Source organism: Leucopleurus acutus (assembly GCF_964270905.1).
Source record: "Leucopleurus acutus genome assembly, chromosome: 1".
Taxonomy (NCBI): Eukaryota; Metazoa; Chordata; class Mammalia; order Artiodactyla; family Delphinidae; genus Leucopleurus; species Leucopleurus acutus.
The window spans coordinates 371,283-395,755 of NC_139142.1; the positions used below are offsets into that span (position 1 = coordinate 371,283).

At 69.7% G+C, this 24,473-nt stretch overlaps 1 protein-coding gene across 1 annotated transcript; it reads left to right on the forward strand.

Annotated features, from left to right (window-relative positions):
* Positions 1-1,864: 1,864 nt before the first annotated feature.
* JAG2 (jagged canonical Notch ligand 2) lies at positions 1,865-24,192 on the forward strand (the record flags this gene model as incomplete). The annotated part of the gene is given in 28 exon segments (XM_082836380.1): positions 1,865-1,930; positions 2,103-2,453; positions 9,776-9,833; positions 11,648-11,899; positions 12,055-12,115; positions 15,476-15,606; positions 15,715-15,834; positions 15,983-16,096; positions 16,273-16,386; positions 16,503-16,616; positions 16,696-16,742; positions 16,841-17,011; positions 17,776-17,926; positions 18,029-18,181; positions 18,265-18,378; positions 18,705-18,818; positions 18,911-19,024; positions 19,159-19,292; positions 19,294-19,424; positions 19,426-19,478; positions 19,481-19,730; positions 19,812-19,897; positions 20,247-20,360; positions 20,453-20,568; positions 20,968-21,216; positions 21,791-21,922; positions 23,303-23,462; positions 23,735-24,192. Coding segments are annotated over 28 exon segments (4,128 nt in total).
* Between the last annotated feature and the right edge of the window lie 281 nt (positions 24,193-24,473).

The following is a 24,473-nucleotide window of genomic DNA, read 5'->3' on the forward strand; positions in this document are numbered from 1 at the left end:
TTTGGTGGGGGTCACTGTGCATGGCGGTGCCTGGCTTGTGTCCTGCCCCCTCCCCGCCTACAGAGGGGCTCAGGTAGGGATGGGCGCTTGGAGTGAGCAAAGCCAGGCCCACTCCTTTAGGCCCGAGGCCTGGACCCGCAGGCTGGGCTGTGACACCAGGGCATTAGGCCCCTTAGGCTGCTGCTGCGCCTACATATCCTAGTGTGAGCGGGGGCAGTGTCTGTGCTCCTGAGTTCCTTCTGCCATTGCCCTTGCCCCTGAGCCTGGCCTCCTTCAAAGCTCTCTTCCTCCAGGAAGGCTTCCAGCCCCACGCCACCCCCCAAATTGTAGCAGTGACTAGCTCCAGGCAGGGGTTGCACCCCCAGCATCCAGCCCAGGGCCGGAGGAGCCAGGGGAATGAAGAAAGCCCAGTTACTACGGAGGTCGAGCGGGAAGACCCCTTTGGACCGAAGCGGTATCCCTAACGGCAAAGGCGAGCTCCAGCCCTGAAAGGGACGCTGACTGGCGGAGAGGCTGGGATGTTTGGAGACAAGGAGCCTCGGCGGGGGCGAGGCGAGGCGAGGTTACTCCAGTAGAGGGCAACAAGGTGATGACAGAGGGTGGGATATGGGGGCCTGGCGACCGGGACAGCAGCCGGAGCCTCTTTGGGCGGCCCTCACCTTGTCTATTTGGGGGTGCACTACCGTCCTTTATTCGCCCCGCCCCGCCCAAGCCCCGACACCCATCCTGGGCGTTCCTCGAAAGTATGGCCTGGCGAGCCCCGCACCAGCACCGAACTGGGCACACAGTCTGCGCGGAGGAACATTCGTTCCCTGGCTTCCTGACCCCCCCCTCCACCGGCAGTGAGGCGGGGGGGGGGGGGGGGCCGGGGCGTGGGAGGGGAGCAGCGCCCCCTCCGGCCGGAGTGGAGGTGGTAGGAGTGGAGGCGGTAGGAGCGGCACGGATGGGGGCACTCACAGGGGAAGGGGGTCGCGCAGTAGGGCCGGGCAGGCTCGGGTCCCAGGCCGCGCCTGCCCCGCGTGGGGCCGAGACCTGATTTGTGCAGGAGGCAGCATCTCCTTTGGGACCGCGAGCAGCGCGGCGGCGGCGCACCGATAGGAGAGGACCACGGCGGTGACCTCAGGGGGCGCCCCACCCCCTGGCTCCTGACACCCGGCGGGGCTCGGGCGAGGGGAAGCCGCTTTGCGGCGCCCAGCACCGCTCTCCCGGCTCGGCGGAGGCTTCAGTGGATCCGCCGCCGCCGCCGCCCCCGCCCCGCCGCCCGAGGGCGCCGGGAAGCGGGCGCCGGGTCCAGGCGCTGGCAAGAGGAGTCCTCCGCCGCCTTTAAATCCTGGGCGCCCCCGGCACCCCCCCCGCAGCCCCACCCCGCGGCGCGGCCCCGCCCCCTCATGCATATGCAGGTACGCGGGTGACGAATGGGCGAGCGAGCTGTCAGTCTTGTCCCGAACTTGTTGGCTGCGGGCGCCGGGAGCGCGGGCGCGCAGAGCCGAGACCGGGACCCGCCGCCGCCGCCGCCGCCGCCGCCCGCCGCCGCCGCCGCCCGCCGCCGCCGCCGCCCGCCGCCGCCGCCGCCCGCCGCCGCCGCCGCCGCCCGCCGCCGCCGCCGCCGCCGCCGCCGCGAGGAAGCTAGGTCGGCGCGGCACCCTGCGAGCCCGAGCGCCGCCGCCCCCGCGCGCCCGCAGCCCCAGCGCGCCCGCCGCCCGGGCCCGCGCGGCGCCGCCTCGACCCCGCCCGCCGCCGCCTCATCTGCCGCTGCCGCTGCCGCTGCTGCCGGCGCTCGGAGGGCGGGCGGGCACTGGGAGGCCGGGGCCGGGCGCGCAGGGGCGGCGGCGGCGGCGGGCCGGCGGGCGGGGTCGAGGAGGCGATGCGGGCGCGGGGCCGGGGGCGCCTGCCCCGGCAGCTGCTGCTGCTGTTGGCGCTCTGCGTGCAGGTGAGCGGGGGCGCGGACGGGGCGCACCGGGCCGTCCCTCGGGGTCGGCGGCACCGCTTGCGGGCGCCGCGGTTCGGAAGCCCTCGAGGCTGCGCGGCGGGTGGGGGCGGGGCGCCCCGGCTCGCGACCCCGGCCCGCGCTTCCCTGCGCTCTCTCTCTGCCTTATTTTTAGGCGGCGCGGCCCATGGGCTATTTCGAGCTGCAGCTGAGCGCGCTGCGGAACGTGAACGGGGAGCTGCTGAGCGGCGCCTGCTGTGACGGCGACGGCCGGACGACGCGCTCGGGGGGCTGCGGCCACGACGAGTGCGACACGTACGTGCGCGTGTGCCTCAAGGAGTACCAGGCCAAGGTGACGCCCACGGGGCCCTGCAGCTACGGCCACGGCGCCACGCCCGTGCTGGGCGGCAACTCCTTCTACCTGCCGCCGGTGGGCGCCGCGGGGGACCGGGCGCGGGCCCGGGCCCGGGCCGGAGGCGACCAGGACCCGGGTCTCGTCGTCATCCCCTTCCAGTTCGCCTGGCCGGTACGTGCGCCCCCACCCCCCTCCCCCAGCCCTCCCCTCCCTCGGCGCCCGGCTCCCGGCCCCGCCCTGCCCGCAGCTCCTCGGCCCCTCGGCCTCCCCGCACCTGCGGCCCCGGCCGTAAGTGCGAGCCTCGCGCGCCCGGACCCTGCGGGTGGGGCCGGCAGGGGGCGCCGCGCGGCGTCCGGACCCCGGGCGCCTGCTCCGTGGGGCCGGGTCCGCGCCCGGCCACGTGGGCGCGCGGGGGTCGCGGCCGGGCGGGGTGGCCTCGGCCCGCGTGCACGGCCGCCCGCGGCGTGTGCCTGCGTCGCCCTGCGCGTGTCTGTCTGGGTGGGGAGGCGCGGCCAGGCGCCTCGGGCCTGGGCAGGCCGGGGAGGCATGTGCGCCGCGCGTGCTGGGGCTGGTCTGGGGCAGGCCCCGGCGGAGCCGCCTGGGCCCTTGGCCAGCCTGCGCCCGCCCTGCAGTTTCCTGGATGCCCGGGGGCGGGGGTGGGGGGTGGCAGCTCCGGCGGGCACCGGGGAACCTGGGCCCGGGCAGACCTAGGGCACGTGTGCTGGTGGCAGCCTTTGCTCCTGGCCCAGATCCGGGGGGAAGGTTCAGTGGGCCCTGGTGCGGTGATTCTTTGTCAGGTTTCTTACACCTTGCAGTCTTGGGTTTTAGGTTTTATTCTTTTGTGGGAGCGGGCTTGGGGCTGGCCTGGCAGGCAGGAGCCTTGTGCCTGAGAATGCTGGTAGGGATGTGGTTCATCACTGTGGGCTGCAGGGAGCTGTGGTCGCGCAGGTGGAGGCTTCCTGCTGCCTGATGTGGCCCTCCCAGGTCTTTGTGCTGCATGCGTGGAACTGGGTGGGGGCAGGGATGAGACAGGACTCTGTAAAGCGGGGCCTCGGTGTGCAGGAGCAGGTACCCGCAGCTGGGGTGGGTCTGGCTGTAGCAGGATGCCAGGCTCCGACTGAGAGGCTGTCCTTCTGACTAAGGACCTTTGGCTGGACCAGCCAGCGGGAGCCAACAGGAGTATGTCCGCCTGATGTCTTGGTCCTGGAAGAGACGGAGAGTTGAGGCCGGGCTGGTTGAAGTTGGGCCCGACGCCCTCCTCCCCCACCCGGCTCTGAGCGCTGTGCTGGCACCTTCTTCTCTGCCTGGGCCGGGGGCTTCCCCTGTCCTATTTACCCCCTTCCTGACCCCTGGCTACACGCCCCTGGGGCCACAGCCCTACCCCCACATACCTGGCTGGCCTCTGGGGTCTCCCTTGACCCTGGGGCCTCAGGCGGGGAATGTGTCCCTGGGGTGGAAACGGCAGGGGCGGCCTGGGAGGCCCCGGGCGCCGGGATGAGCCCAGCCCCCTCGCCCCCGCAGCGGCGCGGCAGGCAGGTCTGAGCAGGGCCCGCAGCCTGTCATCTGCGCTTGGGCCGGAGCCAGCACGGTTCGAAATCGCTACCTGAGGATGTGTTTTCGGCTCGAGTTGGCAGCAGTGGCCGTGGGGGCAGGGAGGCCTGGAGGAATGTGGCGGGCCAACGCGTGTCCCTCAGGCGCTCGGCCCCGCTGGCCGGCCAGGGGTGGAACGGGACGGGGCAGGCCCTGGTCTCCCCAGGCAGGAGCCTGCAGACTGGGCACCGGGTCCTGGGCCAGCTCCCCTCCCTTCCTCCTGCCCCCAGCTGGGTCCTCTCGGAATGAGCAGGTGGCCCACCCTCCGGTCAGGGGTGAGGCTGGGGGGCAGCCGTGTGCTTGGGGGGCTGCACTTGTCCTCTTCTCCCTGCCAGTAGTGTGGTCTGGCTGCCAGGCCTGCAGCCGGCGTGGCGATGCCAGCGCCCTGGTATTTCCGCTCGGCCGGCAGCAGCCCTGGGGCCACACTGCCTCTGCTGCTGCAAGCCCAGCTCCGTCCCGTGAGCTGGGGTGAGTTGAGCTGGGGCGAGTTTGGAACCCAGTGTGCCCACTAGGGCCCTTGACCCTGGCCGGAGAAAGTGAGGACTGTGTTTGGTGCCCTGGGGACCGAGGAGGGGGCTGGGCCTTGCCTCGGGGCTTCAGGTGGGAGGGCTCCCGTTCAGGAACCTGGAGTAGGGGTGTGAGCGGGGCCTTGAAGGCGGCTGCAGGTGCACGGGTGTGGGGAGCCGCCCTCCTGCACCCGACCCAGGCCCCTGGAGGGGGAGCGCCCCCGTGCGCCGCTGCCCCAGGCCTGGCTGGGGCGCCCTGACCTGGCCGCGTGGGCCCGGGTCCTGCGCCGTCCACCGCCTGTGGTTTCAGGTTGGTGTCGGGCTTAGCTTTCTGGAGAGGGGCGTGTCCAGGGTCTTGGAGGTGAGGGAGGTGGGGTCAGCCTGGGTGTGAGGCCTGCCTCTTCTCTCCTCATCCGGCCCCATGGATGTCTATGTGTCCCGCTGGTCCCTGCAGGAGGTGGGTGATGCCGTGTCGGCCCCAACGCCTGGCCTGTAGCTAGTAGGGCGGAGGCCACTTTTGGTCACGTGTGTGTGCACGTGCGCACGCGTGAGTTCTCTCTGGGTGTGGTAGGTGGCCACTGGGGGTGTTGGAGGGGCCGGGTGCGGCTGGCCGATGGAGGTGCAGTGTGGCATCGGGGGTCCTGAGCGAGGGGGCCTGCTGCCTAGTTGGAGGCCGCACCTGCCTACTTGTTTGCGCTCTGGTAGCGGGGACCCCCGGAGCTGGCCCGCAGGTCGAGGCCCCTCTCCTGGAGCGCGCCCTGTGGGTTCGAGGGGGTGGCACAGATGGCTGCTCGTGAAGGCCAAGCTGGAGTCGTGAGGAGAACCGAGGTGGGCCTGGGCCTGATCCCGTTTCTGACGGTGTAGCCAACCTGAGATCGTGGGCCAGAGCAGGTCCTGGGACCTGGCCGCGTGGTGCAGCTGTGTGGGCGTGTGGGCGGGGGACAGGGCTGCAGGGCTCAGTGCCCAGCCTGGCCTTCCAGCTGGCCTAGTCTCCCCGCTTCCTCGCCGGCTGCCCATCAGAAGGCCAGAGTCCCTTGCGGGGTCTGTGATGTGCTCAGGGGTGGGCAAGGGACTTGGGCCAGTCGGGGGCATGCACACCCAAGGGGGAGGTCTGCCCAGCCCCCCCACGTCCGATTGCCAATGGGGCTTGTCAGCGGCACGAGCCCCGATCCCAAGGTGGGCCAGGCCAAGGTCTGCGCCTGGGAGCGCCTAAGCTGCCCTGGGTGGTGTGTGACACCGCCCTCCGTGTGCTCCCGACCCCCAAGGAGCTGGGGACTGGGGTGGGAGCTAACGTGGACCCTGGCCCCTTCCCCACACTGCTCCCGGGGCCTCCTCTGCCGCCTTCCTCTCCATACCTTCCCACTGGGGCCTTGGGGTCCTGCCCAGGTGACCTGCTCCGTGCCGTCACCTGCCCTGTACTTCAGGGGTCTTGGTCGAGGCTTTGATACTGGGGCAGCAGGGCGGGGCTCTCGGGCAAAGTGGGGACACCGGGAGGGCTGCACCGGCCAGTGGAGCGCTTGGATACGGGTGGGGGTTTTGTCCCTGGGCCTGAGAGGTGGGTTGGGGAGCGAGGCTGCGGCGTGGCAACGAGGAGCTTGCTGGAGGGTGTGGGCAGCGGCTCCTTGGAGGGCTGGTGGCTTTCAGGGAGCCCCTCAGGGGTAGTGTCTGGCTGAGGGCAGGCTGGGCCAGTGAGGGGTTTCCTGGTGGAGACAGGCATCTCTAATCCTCAGGCCTGAGCCAGGGTCCACGTCCCCCCAGACCCCAGGTACACTGGGGTCCTCATCCCCCGGCTACCGTGAGCCTGGTGTGACCAGGGTCGACCTGACTGTGGGCTTTGCAGCCCTGCGACGTGCGTGTGATGAGGTGTCGTGAGACCGTGGGCTGCCGGCCCGCAGTGGGGTGGGAGGGGCACGCCCAGGCAAGGCCCTGTCTGGTCCCTGGTGCGGAGTGTGGGTGTCTGGCTTCCCTTTGGGGAGGCCTGCGGTCCGCTCCTCCTGCGGGGGTGCCGGGGCCCAGCGCCTTGAGGGGAGGCGGCCCCCTCCCCTCCCTGTCGGGTGACAATGGAGGCAGAGGCTTGGGCTTTTCTGAAGCTCGGGTTTCAGGAAACGTATCTGTGCTTAGAGCTCCTGGCGCTGGCGTGAAGCTCTGCTCCGTGGGGGGCCGGGCGCTGATGCAGGGTGCTGTGGGAGAGGAGCCAGGGCAGCAGGTCCAGGGTCTGTGCTAGGCCTTCTTGGCCTGGGGTGTCCTGGGCCGTGGGGTGTGGCACATCCGGCCCCACGTCTGCCCTGTGCCATTTCCATGTCTGTGGGCGGCTGCCCCATCATTCTTTCTGGGGGGTCAGACAAAGGGTTTGGACCTGGCCTTGGGGGTGGGCCAGGAAGAAGGCCATGGTCGGGCTGGGATTCTGGTGTGGGTAGGTCAGGGCGGGCTTCCTGGAAGAGGTGTGGCTGGGTCTTCAGGGACTAATGCCAGCCGGCTGGGTGGGCCTCTCGAGGTTGGGCAGGCTGGTGGCCCAACTGTGCCTGGCCAGGGGTGTTCCCCTGCCTGCTTCCTAAGGAACCCGCCCCCGGCCCCTAGCTGTCATCAACCCTGCCCAGGCACCCACCCCCCCAGCCCGGTCCCTGGGATGACAGTGTGCCCTCCGAGGCCTCCCGTCCAGGCCTGTTGCCTTTTTCCTGTTCTGTAGAGACCTGGGGTTGACAAAGCCCTGCCGGGCCCATGGCCCACAAGGCAGCAGCAGTGGAATGAAGGGTTGCCATTTGCAGGAGGGAAACTGAGTCCTAGAGGCCAGTCGGGAGGAGGAGAGGAGGTGCCGCCCCACCCAGTGGCTCAGGTTCTCTCTGGATGACTTCCTGCCGTCCAGGTGTAGGGAACCCAGCTGGCGGGCGGTGGGGCCCTTGCGGGTGGGCGGGCAGCACATGTCCCCGCGGGAGCAGGTAACCGGAGCCCTGGGCTCTGGCGAAGGTGGCGGTAATCCTACCTGAGTGGCTGGCGTGGGGTTTCCTGGGAGCCAGGAGGCGCTCCCTACTCCCCGAAGCCCAGGTGTGGGGAGGTGGACTCCGGCTGCCCCAAGGGGTGAGCGCCCTGTGGGATGGGCAGCCCGGCCTGGGGCGTTCCTCCACCTGCCCTACTGGGGGCCTTGACCGCCATGGTCCCGCCCTCTTGGGCGCAGCCCGTGTCAGTTCCTTGCTTCTTCCTGTGTCTTTTATAGCCTGTTCTGTCAGGTGGCCAGCACGACTGCTGAAGCCCCGTTGGTCTCTGGCCTCATTCAGACCCACCTGGCAGCCACCCACTTTGCTCCATAGCGTTAGCACCAAGACTGGCACAGGGGCTGGCAGCCCCGCCGTCTGACTCTGGGACCCCTGTTCCCACATCCCTGCTCTTCCAGCCCGAGGCCCTGCTACACGGCTCCTTCCCGTACTCTGCAGCCTCAAGCCCAGAGGCACCCTCTCCGCGGCCTGCCCTGACCCCCTTTTAGAACAGCAGCTCCGTGCCCCGCTGACTCACCCGTCTGCCGGGAGCATTCCAGGCAGGGGGATGGAGCCGTGGTGCAAAGGCCCAGGGGCAGGGTGGGCGTGCTGGGTACCTGTGAGGAGGGCGCACGCCACGGGGAGCCCCAAGAGGGCTGAGCAGTGGGGGACATGTGGACAGAGCCCTGGGGATCACTGGGGCTCCTGTGAACGGGGGTGTGGAGGCCCCAGTGTCTGCCGGGAGCCCTTCTGGTGGAGATGGGCAGCCTGGGCACGGATCCTGATGGCCTGGTAGAGGGCGGTGGCAGGAGTGAGGGAATGGGTTTCAGGGAGACTCAAGAGCTGGGATTGAGAGCCTGGGGACAGCTCCATGGGGGTGAGGGGCGGGCTTCTAGAAGAATGGAGGGTGGTTCCCCGCTTCCCGCTCATGCTTCTTGGGTGGGTGTGGGTCCTAGGGTGGCGGCTGTGAGCATGAACTCCTGCGGGTCGTCCAGGGGTGTCTGGGAGACAGCTGCTGGGGGGCTGGGCTCAGGGCAGGGGCAGCGGCGTAGGTGAGCTGAGCGAAGTTGAGGGTGGGCACGTGTGTCCTGGGCCCTGAGGCCGTGTCGTGGGAGGGGCGGGAAGAAGAAGGGCAGCTGGAGACACGGGGTAGGGGACAAGAGGAGGGTCTCCGAGGGAGGACCACGCTTGGGTGTCCAGGGGCTGTGGGTGTGATTGGATGTGGCAGGCAGCCCACGGGGAGCTGCCTGGGGCCGGGATGTGGGGGACGGCAGAGCCAGGGCTGAGTGGGGTGGGGTGCCAGCAGGCAGCTGCAGGGGCGAAGAAACCAGCCTGCAGGGGCTGGGAGATGGGGGTGCCGAGGGTGGGGAGGCGTCTGGCCTCCCCAGGGCAGTAGCCCTCGGGCAGGAAGCCAGCCAGCCCGTGTCCCAGACGTGGCCCTGTCCTGTGAGCCCCCCGCCTGGGTGGGGCGAGGGCCTCCCAGACGTGGCCCCGTCCTGTGAGCCCCCAGCCCGGGTGGGGCGAGGGCCGGGGGGGTGGTAGTCGGCGCCTTTGTGGCTGGCCCGAGAGGGGGCCGAGCAGCGTGGAGCGGGGAGCCACGGAGGGTCCCGGCCGGGGAAGAGCTGGGCAGGGAGGGGTCAGGCGAGGCGCGAGTTTGTGCCGGGAGCGACTGGCTGTCTTCACGGCCGGCGGGGCGGTGGTGTCCTGGGGCTGCTTAGTGACGTCAGCCCATCATTTGCCTGGTGCCCGAGAGCTGGATGGTCTTGGGGGCAGGGAGGGGGAGAGAGCATAGGCTGAGGCTGCTTTGGGCAGTCCCTGGGCCTCAGTTTCCCTATCTGTGCAGCAGGGGCCGCTTTCCGGGTCTTGGGTGAAGCAGGCTAGTGGGGCAGACGTTTACTATGTCCCGGGGCGGGGGGGCGGGTGGCACCAGCGCTTGGGCCTGCCCCTGCCGTCCCGTGGCCTGGTGACGGGGCATCGTCCCTCCCGGGCAGGCTGGGGGTGGGACCTCCTGTTCCCCACGGTGGGTTGGGCCCCTGTGAGCTGCCGAGGGGCCTCCCACTCGACCCCCTCTGATCCCCGGCCACCTGGCCCCCCTGTCTGCAGCTGCTCCAGCTGTGCCCACCTTCTGCCCGCTGCTCTGTCTGGGTCACTCTCCCTTCTCTCCGTCCTGACCCAAGCCGGTCAGGCTCGCCGGTGGGCCATGAAGCTGCGGGAGCCACGAGCTCACACCCCCTGAGCCTTCGTGACCCGGAGGGGCAGTCCTCCTCCAGGGGGTCATCTCGGGGTCTGCTGAGGAGACCCCTCCTCAGAGCTGAGGGATAAAGTGGGCGTGTGGCCGAGGCGTGCTGGTGGTGGTGGTGGTGGTGGTGGGAGGATTGGGCTGGGGCAGGGCTTCGGGTACCTGACGGGCCCCTCCTTGTGTCTGCAGCGCTCCTTCACCCTCATCGTGGAGGCCTGGGACTGGGACAACGACACCACCCCGGATGGTGAGTTAGCCCCGGCTGGGTGGACTGCTGCCTGCAGGGCCTCCCTCAGGGCACTGGGAGGCTGACCCCCTCGTTCACGGAGATGCACGTAGCCAGGTTCCTGGTCCTTTGCCTGCTGGGGCAAAGGCCCATGTGGCAGGAAAGCTGCCTCTACCCTGAGGATCTTTGTGCTGTTTCCCTTTTTGCCCTGGCTGCCAGGAAGCTCTGCCGCACTTGTGATTTGCTGAGCTGCGCGTGCACTGCCCTCCTCCCCAGTCTCAGCTTCCTCTGTGTTGTTCTGACGGGCGTGTGTCCTCACTGAGGGCCGAGGGCCGCACCTGGGCCTCCCCAGCGCTCCCGTAGCCTGCTGATGCCCAGACCTGAGCCTGTTCTTTTGAGGCCGGGTCAGTGGCACAGTGGAGTGGTTCGCTGCCGAGAGCTCTCTTTGGCTTTCTGAGCCCCTCTCTGCCCATCTGCCCTGGAACTTGGGGCTTGGTGGCCCTCCCCCGCAGGCTCACCTGGTGGCTGGCCGACCTTGTATGGCGTCTGCGGGGCCCTGTGGTGGTGGGGCAGAGAGGTTTTCCGTGGACAAACGGGGAAGAGCATTTGCGTGTGCGGCAGGAGCAGTAAATGCCAAGGCCCTGAGGCAGGAGTGAGCCCGGTGCATCTGGAGAAGAGCATGGGGCCCTCACGGCAGGGGTGGAGGCAGCGATTAGGTCAGCAAGGCCGGGGTCAGGTCGCAGAGGCTTCGTGGGCTGGCTTTCTCCTGGAGCGGGGTGGCTCAGGCTGCTGCTAGAGGGCGGGTTGCAGGGCCGGCGTGGAGATGGGTGAGGAGGCGGTTGTGTGAACGCAGGTGGCGGTTGGGGGTGCTGGGACCAGGAGCAGCCTGCGGGGTGAGAGGGGCTCCGGTCGCTCTGAAGGCCAAGGCACGGGGCTTGCTGGTGGGTTGGACGTGGTGAGAGCGGGCAGGGGTGGCCTGAGCAGCCGCAGGGCCGAGAAGCTGTCGTGCGGACGGGCCGGAGCCCAGTTTGGACATGCCGCGTTTGGGGGCAGTGTCACGCGGGCAGTTGGCAGCCGAGGCAGACCGAGCCCCTGGGTCCCACGGGTGACGACGCTGTGGGGACGCAGAGGAGCCGCTGGAAGCGGCGGTCAGCGGGGCTGGGCGGGCGTGGGGACAGGCTGCCCAGGGCAGGAGTGTTCCCCGGAGGAGGGCGGGGATGGGTCGGCCCAGGGAGAGACGCTTCAGGGAGGGGCCTGGCCTTTCCTGTAGCTCGGGGGTGGGGGGGTGCACGGGATCCTTAGCCTCTTACTGCAGACTTCCCCAAACTGGTACGAGCGTGTAGGGAGACGTACCACGAGCCCTGTGCCTGTTGCCAGCTCAGGGCGTTTGCGCCCACGCGGCAGCTTGGTTTGAAGGGAGGCCCAGCCATCGGGTCGCTGGATCCATGTGTGCTCGGGGCCGAGGGAGGCTTGTTCTCAGATGGGCGGTAGTGAGTGGTGCAGCTGCTGCTGGGAAGGCCCTTAGAGAGAAGGGGTCCCGGCAGGGGCGGGAGGGTGGCCAGAGACGTCCACTGGCGAGGGGTGGGCGTGGTGCCCGGTGGCGGTGCCGGTGGGAGCAGGCCGCGGGCTGCGGGCCACAGGCGGGGTCACCCACACCCAGCCCTGCCGGCCCCGCCTGTGTTAGCGGGGCAGGAGGCCCCTCTAGCCCCGCGCTTCCTGCGGTGGCCCTGCTGTCCCGGCTCTGTGGCCTGGGCCGCTGGCCGCGTGGTTTGGCGGGCTGTGCGCCTCCGAGGGGGATGTGGCGGCTGAGCCGGCTCACTCTGCCCCCCCCCAAGAGGAACTGCTGATCGAGCGGGTGTCGCACGCGGGCATGATCAACCCGGAGGACCGCTGGAAGAGCCTGCATTTCAGCGGCCACGTGGCACACCTGGAGCTGAAGATCCGTGTGCGCTGCGACGAGAACTACTACAGCGCCACCTGCAACAAGTTCTGCCGGCCCCGCAACGACTTCTTCGGCCACTACACCTGCGACCAGTACGGCAACAAGGCCTGCATGGACGGCTGGATGGGCAAGGAGTGCAAGGAGGGTGAGCGGGCTGTGCAGGGCCACGCGGAGGGGCCACGCGGAGGGCTGTGCGGGGTGCCGCCTGGAGGCCCCCCACCCCACCCCGTGCCTGCCTCAGGGCTGTGGGGGCCCGTGCATGGCTGGCAGCAGCGGCGCCTCTCTGATCTCTCTCTGCAGCCGTGTGTAAGCAAGGGTGTGACCTGCTCCACGGGGGATGCTCCGTGCCTGGGGAGTGCAGGTGAGTGAGTGCCGGGCGCCTGCCCCGTCTCTGCTCTCCAGGCACACCTGCTCCCTCAGCGGGGTCTGGCTGAGTGCCTGCCGTGGACACGGTGCTGGGGGCTGGGTGTTGGGGCCGCAGCGAGTGGGGACACGGGCCCTGCTCCCACGCAGCTTGTAATCGGCACAGGGACGCCCGTGGCCTCAGAGCCTGGGCGTGCCCGACAGTGACAGCCCCACGAGGACGGGGGCGGGGGCCTGGGGAGGGGGCGGTCAGGGCCGTTTCACGTAATTGGGTTGGGATGGTCTTACACAAGGGGCAGAGGCCGGGCGGCAGAGAGCTGCCCGAGGGCAGGTGTCTGCAGCACAGGAGGTGCGGAGGGCACAGCGGCTTGTGCTTGTGGGTGGAGGACAGGGAGGGTGGTGAGTGTGGGGGGGACCTAGAAAAGAAGGGGGTGCTGCTGCAGGGCTTGGAGCTGAGCGAGGTGGGATGGAAGGACCAGAGCAGCTGCTGTGTGGGAGGGGCCAGGCTGGGGAGGGGGTGTGTGATGGTGACGGTCCAGTGGGAGGTGGAAGGGTGGGCAGGTCCTGCAGACGTCCTGGAGTGGAAGGGGGGGGATCGGGGAGGACCCCAAGCCTTCTATACCCTGTGCCACTGGACACGGGGATGGGCTCAGGCGCCGCAGGCAGGGGTGAGAGCAGCAGGTGCCCCGCCCCGCCCTGCCCTGGGTTTGTGGGGAGAGGCCTGGCCCGAGCCACGGATGGGCCCCTGAGGCACACGGCCGGTGCTGACAGCCGCCGGGGGCAGCTGGAGAGGAGAAGAGGTCCAGGAGCCGGTCCCAGCCTCCTGCTGGTGACAGTGTACGATGAGCTGGCAGAGGCCACCGGGTAGTGACCCAGGGTTGGCCGGGGTCAGAGGGAACCAGAGAGCGAGGGGTCCCCGCAGCCTCATGCAGACAGTGGAGGCCGTCGGAGACCTTGATTGGGGGGAAGGTAGGGTTGCCGGCTTGGGCAGGGTCTGGTGGCTGTGGGAAGGGAGGAGTAGTCCTGCCAGGTAGCGAGCAGAGAAGCGGGGGTTGGGACAGCCGGAGGGGCGGGGCCAGGCTTCGGGCCGGGACGGCTTAGAGCGGGGCTCTCTAGGGTGTGTGAGCAGGGCGGGCGCCGGGGGTGCGTGAGGACGGCCCGGGAGCTGGGCCTGGGGGACCAGGTGGGTGCTCAGGGGCGAGCCCCTGGGAGGGGCCCGCACGTTGGCAGAGAGATGAGCAGGTGCAGTGAGTGAGGCCTGTGCCCCAGCCTTGGGTCTCACTCATCCCAGGACCCCTTCTGGAGGGCGGGTTTGCTCCCAGGTGTGTTTTTCAGATAAGGGCGCTCGGCAGAGAAATTTAGTAACTCCCCCGTCGAGTTTGGACAGGGAGGGCAGTGTTTGGGATCCGGGGCCGGGACGGGAGGGTGACCCTCTGCTCGTCCTGTGGTGGCTTTGGCCTGGGAGGTGGCATGTGGAGCAGACCCGCCAGTCCCGGGGCAGGGAGCGGGCAGGCTGCCCAGGGATAGGCAGGGGGCTAGGGCTGCACCCACCCGGCCACTCACTCTGCCAGGTTTCAGACAAGCTGAGTGGATCTCCAAGTGGCGTGGGGAGCACAGTGCCGGTGCGAGGGCACCTGGGGGCCTGGCCCAGGGTGGGCTCATGTCTTGAGGAACAGGTACCTCCAGGAATCAGATCCTGGGTGGGGGACTGAGTGCAGCACTGCTCTCTGCCCTGGGCAGGGCCCTCCCCTGAAGCCCTGCCCTGTGACCTGTGTGGTGGGCATGAGCCCGGGTACTCGGGGCAGACGGGTCCCCACCTGGGTCGTGAGCACAAGGGGCAGGGCCGTGCTAGCGGCTCTGGGTGGCCGGTGACGGAGCAGCCAGGTGGGAGGAGGGTGGGAGAGGCCCGCCCTCCACTGCAGTGTGGGCTGTGCAGGAAGGCGCGGAGGGGCGGGGAGGGGGGCGGCGCGGGACGCTTGGGACACAGGCTTTAGGTGAGCCCTAGCCGCCTCTCTCCCTGGCCTGTGGGTGAGGCCCAGCTGCCGCCCGTGGCTCAGGGCTCAGGTTTCAGCGCAGGACAAACCCCCACCGGATGCTGCGGAGATGGCCGTGCCTTCCTGCCGTCTCCTCCCTGGGCTTCTGGGGCCAGGAAAGCTGGGGTAGGGGGGGCGTGGAGAGGGCTGCCCCACCCAGGGCCGAGAGCACGCCCGAGGGACCCTCGTGCTCCCTGGCAGGGGTCCCCCGGAGGGAGGGTGGTGGGTGGGGGCGTGTGGCCCAGGCGGGCACACACACCGCGCGCCCCGCCCCCGGGTACGGGGGGCTGGAGGAGCCCCTTCTCACCGGCCTTGGTTTCCCTGTCCTGCACTGGCTGAGCTGGCCAGCGTCCCTGCTGGGTGCCGTGGGCCACGGGGGCGGCCCGGGAAGGGCCGTGGCTCTTTCCTTTTCCAAAAATAAATCCACGTGGTGGGTGATGGCACGGACGTCACTCCATCCTGCAGGACGAAGTTCTAGGGAGGGTCCCCTGGGGGTCACGTCCAGGGCCTGAAGGGCAGCCCGCCGGGCCCTGGGGCGTCCAGCACAGGGTGCTGGTCTCTCTCCCCCGAGAGCAGTGCCCCCGGCTGGCTGAGCTCCGGGCCCTCGCTGATGGCCTGGGCGTCTTTCTGCCCCTCCTCCTGAAGGACTTCCCACAGAGGACGTTGGCCCACAGCTCAGGCAGGGCCCGGCCTCGGGGTCGTGGCCTTGGGGCCAAGAGGCCTTTCGAGGCCATTTGCCGGGAGCGGGTGACTCTAGCCCAAGAGCTGCCCCGAACCTGGCTTCTCTCAGGGCTGGACTGGGGCGGCCTGTGGGCCTCAGTGTCCCCATCTGTGAGATGCGCCCGTGGTTGGGCCTTGTGGAGAGAGGTTACTGCCCTTGACTCCCAGGTGAGGTCACGTGCTGCGCCCAAGGTCGCCGGCTGGGGCCAGGCCAGGAGTCCTTTCCTGATGCCCCGCTGGCCTGCCCAGGCCTGGCAGCGCCTGGCCCTCTCGTTCCTGGGGTCCCGGCAGCGCCTTCCCTTCCTGGCACTTGCTCTCGGGGCCCTGCTTGGGGTGAGTCCCAAAATAGCTCCGGGAGGAGTGACTGGACAGCTGCGGCCAACCGTGTGAGGCCAGCGGCCGGGAGTGCCATGACGGTGCGGGCTGGCCGGCGGGACCGTAACCCCCGCCTGGCCCGGGGCCCGTTCCAGTTCAAAGGCTGAGGCTGCCGGCCCTGGGCGGCCCATGTGACTCTGCGCCCGTGTCCCCAGGCCACCCTGGGAGCGGCCAGAGCTCCTGGGGTCCGCTGTTACACGCGTGGCCTCGCGGCCCTCGGCTTTCCCCAGGTGCAGCTATGGCTGGCAGGGGAGATTCTGCGACGAGTGCGTCCCGTACCCGGGCTGCGTGCACGGCAGCTGTGTGGAGCCCTGGCAGTGCAGCTGCGAGACCAACTGGGGCGGCCTGCTCTGCAACAAAGGTGCGCCTGGTGGGCGAGGGGCGGGTGGCGAGGCCCCAGGTAGGCGCCTCGGGGAGGGAGGGAGCGAGGGGCTCGGTCTGCTCCCTGAGCGCGCACCCCTGCCCCCAGACCTGAACTACTGCGGCAGCCACCACCCCTGTACCAACGGGGGCACATGCATCAACGCGGAGCCTGACCAGTACCGCTGTGCCTGCCCCGACGGCTACTCGGGCAAGAACTGCGAGCGGGGTACGTCGGGGCCGGGAGCCGGCCGGGCCCACCTCTCTGGCCTGTTGTGCGGCAGGCACCCCCCGCTCCCACCTCGGGGCCTTGGGGGCTTGGGGAGGAAGGAGGGGGCCTGGGCCGCCACACCCACTTCCCATGGTTCTCAACACAGCCGAGCACGCCTGCGCCTCGAACCCGTGTGCCAACGGGGGCTCTTGCCACGAGGTGCCCTCAGGCTTCGAGTGCCACTGCCCCTCCGGCTGGAGCGGGCCCACCTGTGCGCTTGGTGAGTGCCCACTCCAGTGCCTCTGGGGCACTCAGCCTGGCGTCTGAGGGGTCTGGAGGGTAGGGGTGGAGTGGCCGCGTCCACGTGGGTGGCAGTGGTCAGGGGAGGGGTGACAGGAAGAGCCAGGCCCGTGTCCCTCCTTCCCGCCCCACACCTCTTCCTCTGATCCTCTGCAGACATCGACGAGTGCACCTCCAACCCGTGTGCGGCAGGGGGCACCTGCGTAGACCAGGTGGACGGCTTCGAGTGCATCTGTCCCGAGCAGTGGGGGGGAGCCACCTGCCAGCTGGGTAAGGGGCCCGCGGGGCGCGTGTGTGCATGGGCTGTGCGCTGGGCATGCGCTGCTGTTGCGGGTGCCGGGGCAGGTGGGGCCTGGGCCCCATCGCTGCCCTTGTCTCGTTCACAGACGCCAATGAGTGTGAAGGGAAGCCGTGCCTTAATGCTTTTTCTTGCAAAAACCTGATTGGTGGCTATTACTGTGATTGCATCCCGGGCTGGAAGGGCACCAACTGTCACATCAGTCAGTACGGGTGGGCGGGTGCAGGTGGGCGGGGCTGGGGGAGAGGGAGTCCCAGCCGTAACTGTGCCTCTGCCCGCAGACGTCAACGACTGTGGGGGCCAGTGTCAGCACGGCGGCACCTGCAAGGTGAGGGCCGGTCCGTGCCGTGCGCGCACGTAGGGGGAGCGTCGGGGGAGCCGCCCGCGGGGGTGGCTGCGGGAGGTTCACCCCCCCACTCCCCCCAGGACCTGGTGAACGGCTACCAGTGCGTGTGCCCACGGGGCTTCGGGGGCCGGCACTGTGAGCGCCAGCTGGACGAATGTGCCAGCAGCCCCTGCCACGTCGGCCTCTGCGAGGACCTGGTCGACGGCTTCCGCTGCCACTGCCCCCAGGGCTTCTCGGGGCCACTCTGCGAGGTGAGGCCTGCGTGTGCTGCCTGCCTCCCCCCTCCTCCAGCCGCTGCCCGGGTGGCCTGTCCGAGTGGCCAAGACGGGCCACAGTGGTCGTCGGCCCTGCAGAGGGTCCGGGCTGCCTTTCTGGGCAGGGGCAGAGCAGGGTCGCAGGGTCACTGCCTGTCATGATGAGCCCCTCCTGGTCAGCCGGCTGCCCCAAGCCCTGTCTGTCTGATTCCCACAGTGGCTGGAGCACCTGGGCCCCTGAAAGAGGGGCCCTAGGGTGGGGTGGGGGTGCCGCACGCGGGTCTGAGGAGAGGCTCGTGCACCCACCGCCCTCTGACCTGCCCTGGCCGTTGCAGGGGAGACTAGTGGGGCTGCAGGGGTGCAAGGGGCGGGTCTCCTGGCCAGCAGGCTTCCTGGGGCCCAGGATAGAGGTCCTGTCCAGCGCCGTGGAGCCTGGCGGTGACGCTTCTGGGAAGGACCCACGGACGGGGCTCAGGGTGGCCCTGGTGGCTGGGGAGGGGGGCCGATAGCTGGCTTTCCTGCCAGTAGGAGGGGCGAAGGCCGGATGCAGCGGAAGAGGGCTGCCCTGGAGGCGAGGGTGGTGGGAGGGGCCTGGCCAGGCTGGGTTGGGCGGCCCTCCAGGCTGTGGCTGCAGAGGCCTGGCTGTCTAGTCCAGGTGGGGCCTGGACCTTGGGGTTCCTTGTACGGACGCCTGTGAGGCCTGGCTCATTGTCCAGCGCCAACAGTGGGGCCTGGGCTCTCGTGGGTGCCCCGCCCCCCAGGTGGACGTTGACTTCTGCCAGCCGAGCCCCTGCCAGAACGGGGCCCGCTGCTATAACCTGGAGGGCGACTACTACTGTGCGTGCCCCGAAGATGTGGGCGGCAAGAACTGCTCCGAGCCCCGGGAGCCGTGCCCTGGGGGGGCCTGCAGAGGTGGGTGCAGTGTGGGCGGGGCCTGAGGGGGTGGAGTGGGGTGAGGTGAGAGGTAGGTGGGGTCTGCAGAGGTGGGGCTGACCCCTCCCATCTCTGTGGCAGTGGTCGATGGCTGCGGGTTCGAGGTGGGGACCAGGGTGGCCCGCGTGGCCCCCACCGGCGTGTGTGGCCCCCATGGACACTGCATCAGCCAGCCTGGGGGCAACTTCTCCTGTGTCTGTGACAGCGGCTTCACAGGCACCTACTGCCACGAGAGTGAGTGGCTGTGGACCGGGGGCTGGGAGGGGCCGGGAGGGGCCGGGAGGCCTGGGGACCTGGCTTACGCCCGCCTCCTGCAGACATCGACGACTGCCTCGGCCAGCCGTGCCGCAACGGGGGCACCTGCATCGACGAGGTGGACACCTTCCGCTGCTTCTGCCCCAGCGGCTGGGAGGGCGAGCTCTGCGACACCAGTGAGTGGGCCGTGCTGCCCCTCCCTCAGGCCCCACGTGGCCTATCACCGGGCACCTCAGCGGCCTCAGGTGGTCACCGGCTCCACGTGGCGAGTTGGTGACCAGAGCGGTGTGTGTGTGTGTGTGTGTGTGTGTGTGTGTGTGTGTGTGTGTGTGTGTGTGTGTGTGTGTGTGTGTGTGTGTGTGTGTGTGTGTGTGGCGGAGGGGCACACGCTTGCCCTCCCCACGCCCTCTGTCTCTCCCTGGCCCAGCTCCGGCGCCTCCTCCCCCGGGCAGCCCTCCCTGAGCGCCGGTGACCCCCCGCTGACCGGCGTCCTCACCCCCAGATCCCAACGACTGCCTTCCCGATCCCTGCCACAGCCGCGGCCGTTGCTACGACCTGGTCAACGACTTCTACTGCGCATGTGACGATGGTTGGAAGGGCAAGACCTGCCACTCACGTGAGTGCCCGCGAGCCCCTGCTGCGCTGGGGCTGCCTACCGGGATGCCGCCCGCTGCTCCGGGCACCCCCTGAGCGGCCGTGTGCCCGCAGGTGAGTTCCAGTGTGACGCCTACACCTGCAGCAACGGTGGCACGTGCTACGACAGCGGCGATACCTTCCGCTGCGCCTGCCCCCCGGGCTGGAAGGGCAGCACCTGCACGGTCGGTGAGGCGCCCCGAGGGCACGCTGGCCCTGCCTGCCCCTCGCTGTCTGGGGTGGAGGCGTGGGGTGGAGCCCCCGGTCTGCCCAGCCCGGGTGAAAGCCCCCCGCCTCCTTCCTCTCCTCCTCCGCCCTTGCAGCTAAGAGCAGCAGCTGCCTGCCCAACCCCTGCGGGAATGGGGGCACCTGTGTGGGCAGCGGGGACTCCTTCTCCTGCATCTGCCGGGACGGCTGGGAGGGCCGCACCTGCACACACAGTGAGCCCGTGGGCGTGGGGTGGGACCCACTTCTCTCTCCCACAGCTTCCGGGTCCTGTTCCCTCTCGAACCTGCCTCACAGACCTGCCCCTTGCACTTGGCCACCAAAGTCCAGCTGAACCCCGAGATCTGCCGTGCCACCCCCAGCACCCCCGAGCCCCGCAGCCCAGCCCCTCCCCTGTGCTCTGCCCTCTGTCTGTCTCCGCCAGCCACTCGCCCTGTGGCCTGGGCGTCCTGCTCGCGCACCCCACCCTCCTAGGCCAGTCCCCTCCAGGACGGGCTCTCCTCCCAGAGCGGCCCTGGCCCCCAGCCTCCAGCCTGGTCACGGTGGGCTGGCTGGGGAGCTCGGTATCCTCCCGCCCTGCATGCCTGGGGTGCCAGGCGGGTGGATGCCGTGCCTACTGTTCTCTTTTTTCCGCAAACACAGATACCAACGACTGCAATCCCCTGCCTTGGTGAGTGGCAGCCCCTGAGGCGGGCTGGCCGGGGAGCTCGGCCTGTCCTGGGCCCCATGACACCCGCCCTCTCCCCTGCAGCTACAACGGCGGTGTCTGCGTGGACGGCGTCAACTGGTTCCGCTGCGAGTGTGCGCCGGGCTTCGCAGGCCCTGACTGCCGCATCAGTGAGGGGCCGGGGGGCACCGGGCGGGCAGTGCTGTGGGACCCCAGCCTTCGGAGCTGCTCCCACCTCACCCTGAGCCGCAGTTCCCTTTGTCTGTCCCCCACCACCCCACCCGGCAAGGGGCAGACCCTAGTTTGGGTTGAGGTCTTAGTACCCAGAGGCCGCCCCCCTCCACCCGTCCCAGAGGCAGATGGGGGTGGTGCTTAAGCCTCGGGCTGGTGACAGTGACGGCGCCAGGCCCAGCCCAGAGGGCCCCCGAGGGCAGCCCGAGGCCCCAGCTGGCCGGGGGCTGCTCCTCCCACTTGCCAGGGCCTCCCGTGCTGCCCGACGAGCCGCCGCTTTCCCCGCAGACATTGACGAGTGCCAGTCCTCACCCTGCGCCTACGGGGCCACGTGTGTGGACGAGATCAACGGCTACCGCTGCAGCTGCCCTCCTGGCCGGGCCGGCCCGCGGTGCCAGGAGGGTAGGTGGGGGGACGTCGTGGGCGAGGGCCGTGCCTGGGGGGGCAGGGTGAGACCCGGCCATCACGGCTGCCCCCACCTCTCCTCCCCGCAGTGACTGTGTTCGGGAGGTCCTGCTGGTCCCAGGGAGTGCCCTTCCCTCATGGGGGCTCCTGGGTGGAGGACTGTAACAGCTGCCGCTGCCTGGACGGCCGCCGGGCTTGCAGCAAGGTACAGGGGGCTCCTGCCGCAGAGCCTCTCCGGCCGGCCCTGCCTTGCCTCCCCGCACTGCCCTGCTGGGAGTCCAGTGCCCTAGGGTCCCCGTCATTCATCCGTGACCCTGTTGCTCACCCTGTGAGGGTGCTGGGGGAGGGGGACGGGTGAGCCGGGCTCCAGAAGACCTGGGCCTGCACTGTCCTGCCCTGCCCTGCTCTGGTGGGGTCCTTCTGGTGCCACGTTCAACCTGGGAGCGCTGGGGGTCCCCCGGGTGGGCCCTCGCCGCCCCCCCCGCCCACTGCCCCCCGCCCCGCCCCACCCCGCCCTGCCCTGGGACTCACTGACCAGACCGTGTCTTTCCCCCTCCCCCGCGTGGTGCTGGTGTGTTTGCGGGTCCCATCTGCGTGTGCCCAGGTGTGGTGTGGCCGGAAGCCCTGCCTGCTGGCTGGCCGGCCTGACGCCCTGAGCACCCAGTGCCCACCTGGGCAGCGGTGCCAGGAGAAGGCCCCGGGCCAGTGCCTGCAGCCGCCCTGCATGGCCTGGGGGGAGTGTGGCGCGGAGGAGCCCTTGCTGCCCAGCACCCCTTGCCGGCCGCGCTCCGGCCACCTGGACAACAACTGCGCCCGCCTCACCCTGCACTTCAACCGCGACCAGGTGCCCCAGGTGAGTGGCGCCGTCCACCGTGCACCGCGAAGGTCTGCAGAGCCCTGGTGCCGCATCCTTCCTCCAGTGGCCACCGAGATGGCCCGAAACCCCTGCTGGCGGCCTGGCGCCTGTGGGGTCAGGGAGGCTGTGGAGCCTGGCCGAGTGCGCTCGGATGAGGTGAAGTGTTGGTCCCAGGGGAGTGGCCAGGAGTGGCCAGCCTGGGCCGAGGTGCCTGTTCCTCCAGTTGTCCAGGGACCTGGGCTGAAGGTGGCCTTCCAGGGAGGCTGGGGCAGCCCACAGCTCCACGGGCGCTTCTCACTCAGGCCGCGTCCCCGTCCTTACGTCTCTGTGGCCTGAGCACCGGGTGAGACCCCACCCAGCCCTGACCGTGGTGGTGGTCTGTGTCGTGGGTGAGGGGGCACAGGACCGCTGTGGGAGCCAGTGCCCCCCCACTCCCCCCGCATCCCTGCTCTGCTCCCTCAGACAGCCTGTAAGGCGTGTCCCATCACCTGCCCAAGGTGCCAGCCGGGGGTGAACACCCTCAGATTCTCGGTCCCTGGGCCGTGCTCACGTGCAGCCCGTCTTTGCTCAGGGCACCACCGTGGGCGCCGTCTGCTCAGGGATCCGCGCTCTACCAGCCACGCGGGCGGTGGCCCGGGACCGCCTGCTCGTGCTGCTCTGTGACCGGCCGTCCTCAGAGGCCAGCGCGGTGGAGGTGGCTATGGTGGGTACTGGCAGGCGGGGTGGGCACCCTTGTTCAGCGCTCCCCTCTCCAGGGCCCTCCTCTGCACGTGTGCCTGGCGGGGACTGGGGCAGAGGGCCCAGGCCAGGCTGGCTCCCAGGTACCTGGGGACACGGGGTGACCACAGACCCGGGAGTCCGCTCCGGCACGGTTGCGCGGCGAAGGGCTGTGGCCACTCCCCGTGCCCTTGCTGGAGGCCGGCGGAGCCGGGGCGGGCCTGCAGGAGAGGCACTGTCAGCCCGGCGAGGGGAGGAGGAGGGGCCAGGCAGGGCGCGTGTGCAGCTCCGCGGGGCCAGCGCGTACAGCTGGGACTCTGGGCAGGGGTCCCCAGAACTGTGGGAGGCACCGGGTGACAGCAGGAGTCGGGGTACAGAGGCAGCACCCAGAGAGGGAAGGAGAGTGGCTGGGGGCCAGGGTGGACAGCGACGGGGTGTAGCTGGAGGATCCCTTGAGAGCAGGGCAGGGAGTGTGAGGAAGCTCCTAGGCCTGGGGCCTCCGGACGGGGAGCCCTCAGGTGGGACCCTGACTCGAGACCGTGGGGGTCGGTTGTGGCCTGGGTGCGGTGCTGAGGCCAGGGCCTGCCGACTGGACGGGGTGGGCGGGACTGTGGGTGGAGCCTCCTTTTTCTGTCGCCCCGGCTGCCCCCGGCTCCCTGCCTCACCTGTGCTGTGTCCTCTGGTGTCTGTGGCAGCAGGGGTGCCCGTGGTGTCAGGCCGCCTTGGGGGGTGTGGTCAGGGCCTGGCCACCTGCCCGGGCCCTCGGCTCAGTGGGTGTCCTTGGGGCCCTGCTCGGGGGCCCAATGTGAATGGGCACCGCAGGGTCTGGGGAGGCTGTGGTTGGGGGCGTGCGGGGAGAGACAAGGGGGTAGGGGCAGGGCAGCTTCTCGGGGTGCTGGCTGGGTGCCGGTGTTGGGGCAGCAGGGCCGCACGGTGCCGGCAGGGCTTGGGGGAGTGCTGGGTTTGTGGCACCCTCTGGACTCTAGGCATGGCTGCCTGGGGCTGGGAGCCTACCCGTAGGGACAGCCGTCCCAGCCCCAGGTGCAGGGGATCCAGACCAGGCCTCACCCGCCTCCCCGTGAACTGCCCGGCGTGGGGCGACCACCCGCCCTTCGATGAGCCTTCCTCCAGGAAGCCTTGGGGCCGTAGGTTCCCAAGCCCCGCACTCTGCTCCAGGACGGCCCTGCTCGTGGGACCACAGCCACCCACATCCCTCCTTGCTGCTGATCGAGAGCCGTGGCCTGGACGGGAACCTCAGTGTGCCCTGGGGCTGCACACGGGGCCAGGCACGCTGTCCCACTGGGGGTGGGGGTCCCAGGCCTCGGGACGCGGGCGTGCTGCCCCTCAGCTCTGTCCTCTGCCTCAGTCCTTCAGCCCGGCACGCCGCGACCTGCCGGACAGCAGTCTGATCCAGAGTGCAGCTCGAGCCATCGTGGCGGCCATCACCCAACAGGGGAACAGCTCGCTGCTGCTGGCTGTCACCGAGGTCAAGGTGGAGACGGTCGTCGTGGGCAGCTCCTCCACGGGTGAGGAGGAGGAAGGGGGCTGCCTCTCGGCCCCTGGGCCATGGGAATCTTTCAGGCACTGGGGCTTGGAGGGGAGGGGCTGCGAATCGTCCTGGCCCTGCCGGGGGGCCGTGCAATCCAACCCACAAAGCGCTGCAACTGCTCTGCACCTGCCAGCGAAGGGCCCCCAGCCCCCCGCGCACCCCTCCCCAGCCCCGATCCTGGGACCCTCCGCACCACCGGGAGCCGGAGGACCCTCGCCCGATGGTCCCCTCGCGGCGTCCCCACCCCAGGTCTGCTGGTGTCGGTGCTGTGCGGCGTGTTCAGCATGCTGTGTCTGGTGTGCGTGGCTGTCTGCGTGTGGTGGACCCGCAAGCGCAGGAAAGAGCGAGAGAGGAGCCGGCTGCCGCGGGAGGAGGGCGCCAACAACCAGTGGGCCCCGCTCAACCCCATCCGCAACCCCATTGAGCGGCCGGGCGGCCCCAAGGACGTGCTGTTCCCCTGCAAGAACTTCACGCCAGCCCCGCGCAGGGTGGGTGAGGCGCTGCCCGGGCCGGCGGGCAGCAGGGAGGATGAGGAGCCCGGCCGCGGCGAGGACGACGCTCCGGAGGCCGAGAAGTTCCTCTCGCGCAAGTTCACCAAAGACCCCGGCTGCTCGCCTGGGAGGCCGGCCCTCTGGGCCTCAGGCCCTAAGGTGGACAACCGCGCCGTTGGGAGCCTCGGCGCCACGTGCCGTGCCGTCCGGGAGTAGGGCTGCGGCCGCCAGCTGGGCCGGGACCCAGGGCCCCTCGCCGGGTGCCACGCCACCCGCCGGACCACAGGAGGCCGAGGCCGTGTGCATAGTTCCTTTATTTTGTGTAAAAAAAAACCACCAAAAACGAAAAGCAGATGTTTATTTTCTATGTTTCTTTAAGCTTGTATAAATTATTGGGTAACTGTCAGGCGGAAAACAGCGCAGTATTCTCGGGTAGTTGCTATTTTTGTAACGTTGCTGTGTGTCGCACTCGCCGTGTGGCAGGAAAAAGCAAGGAT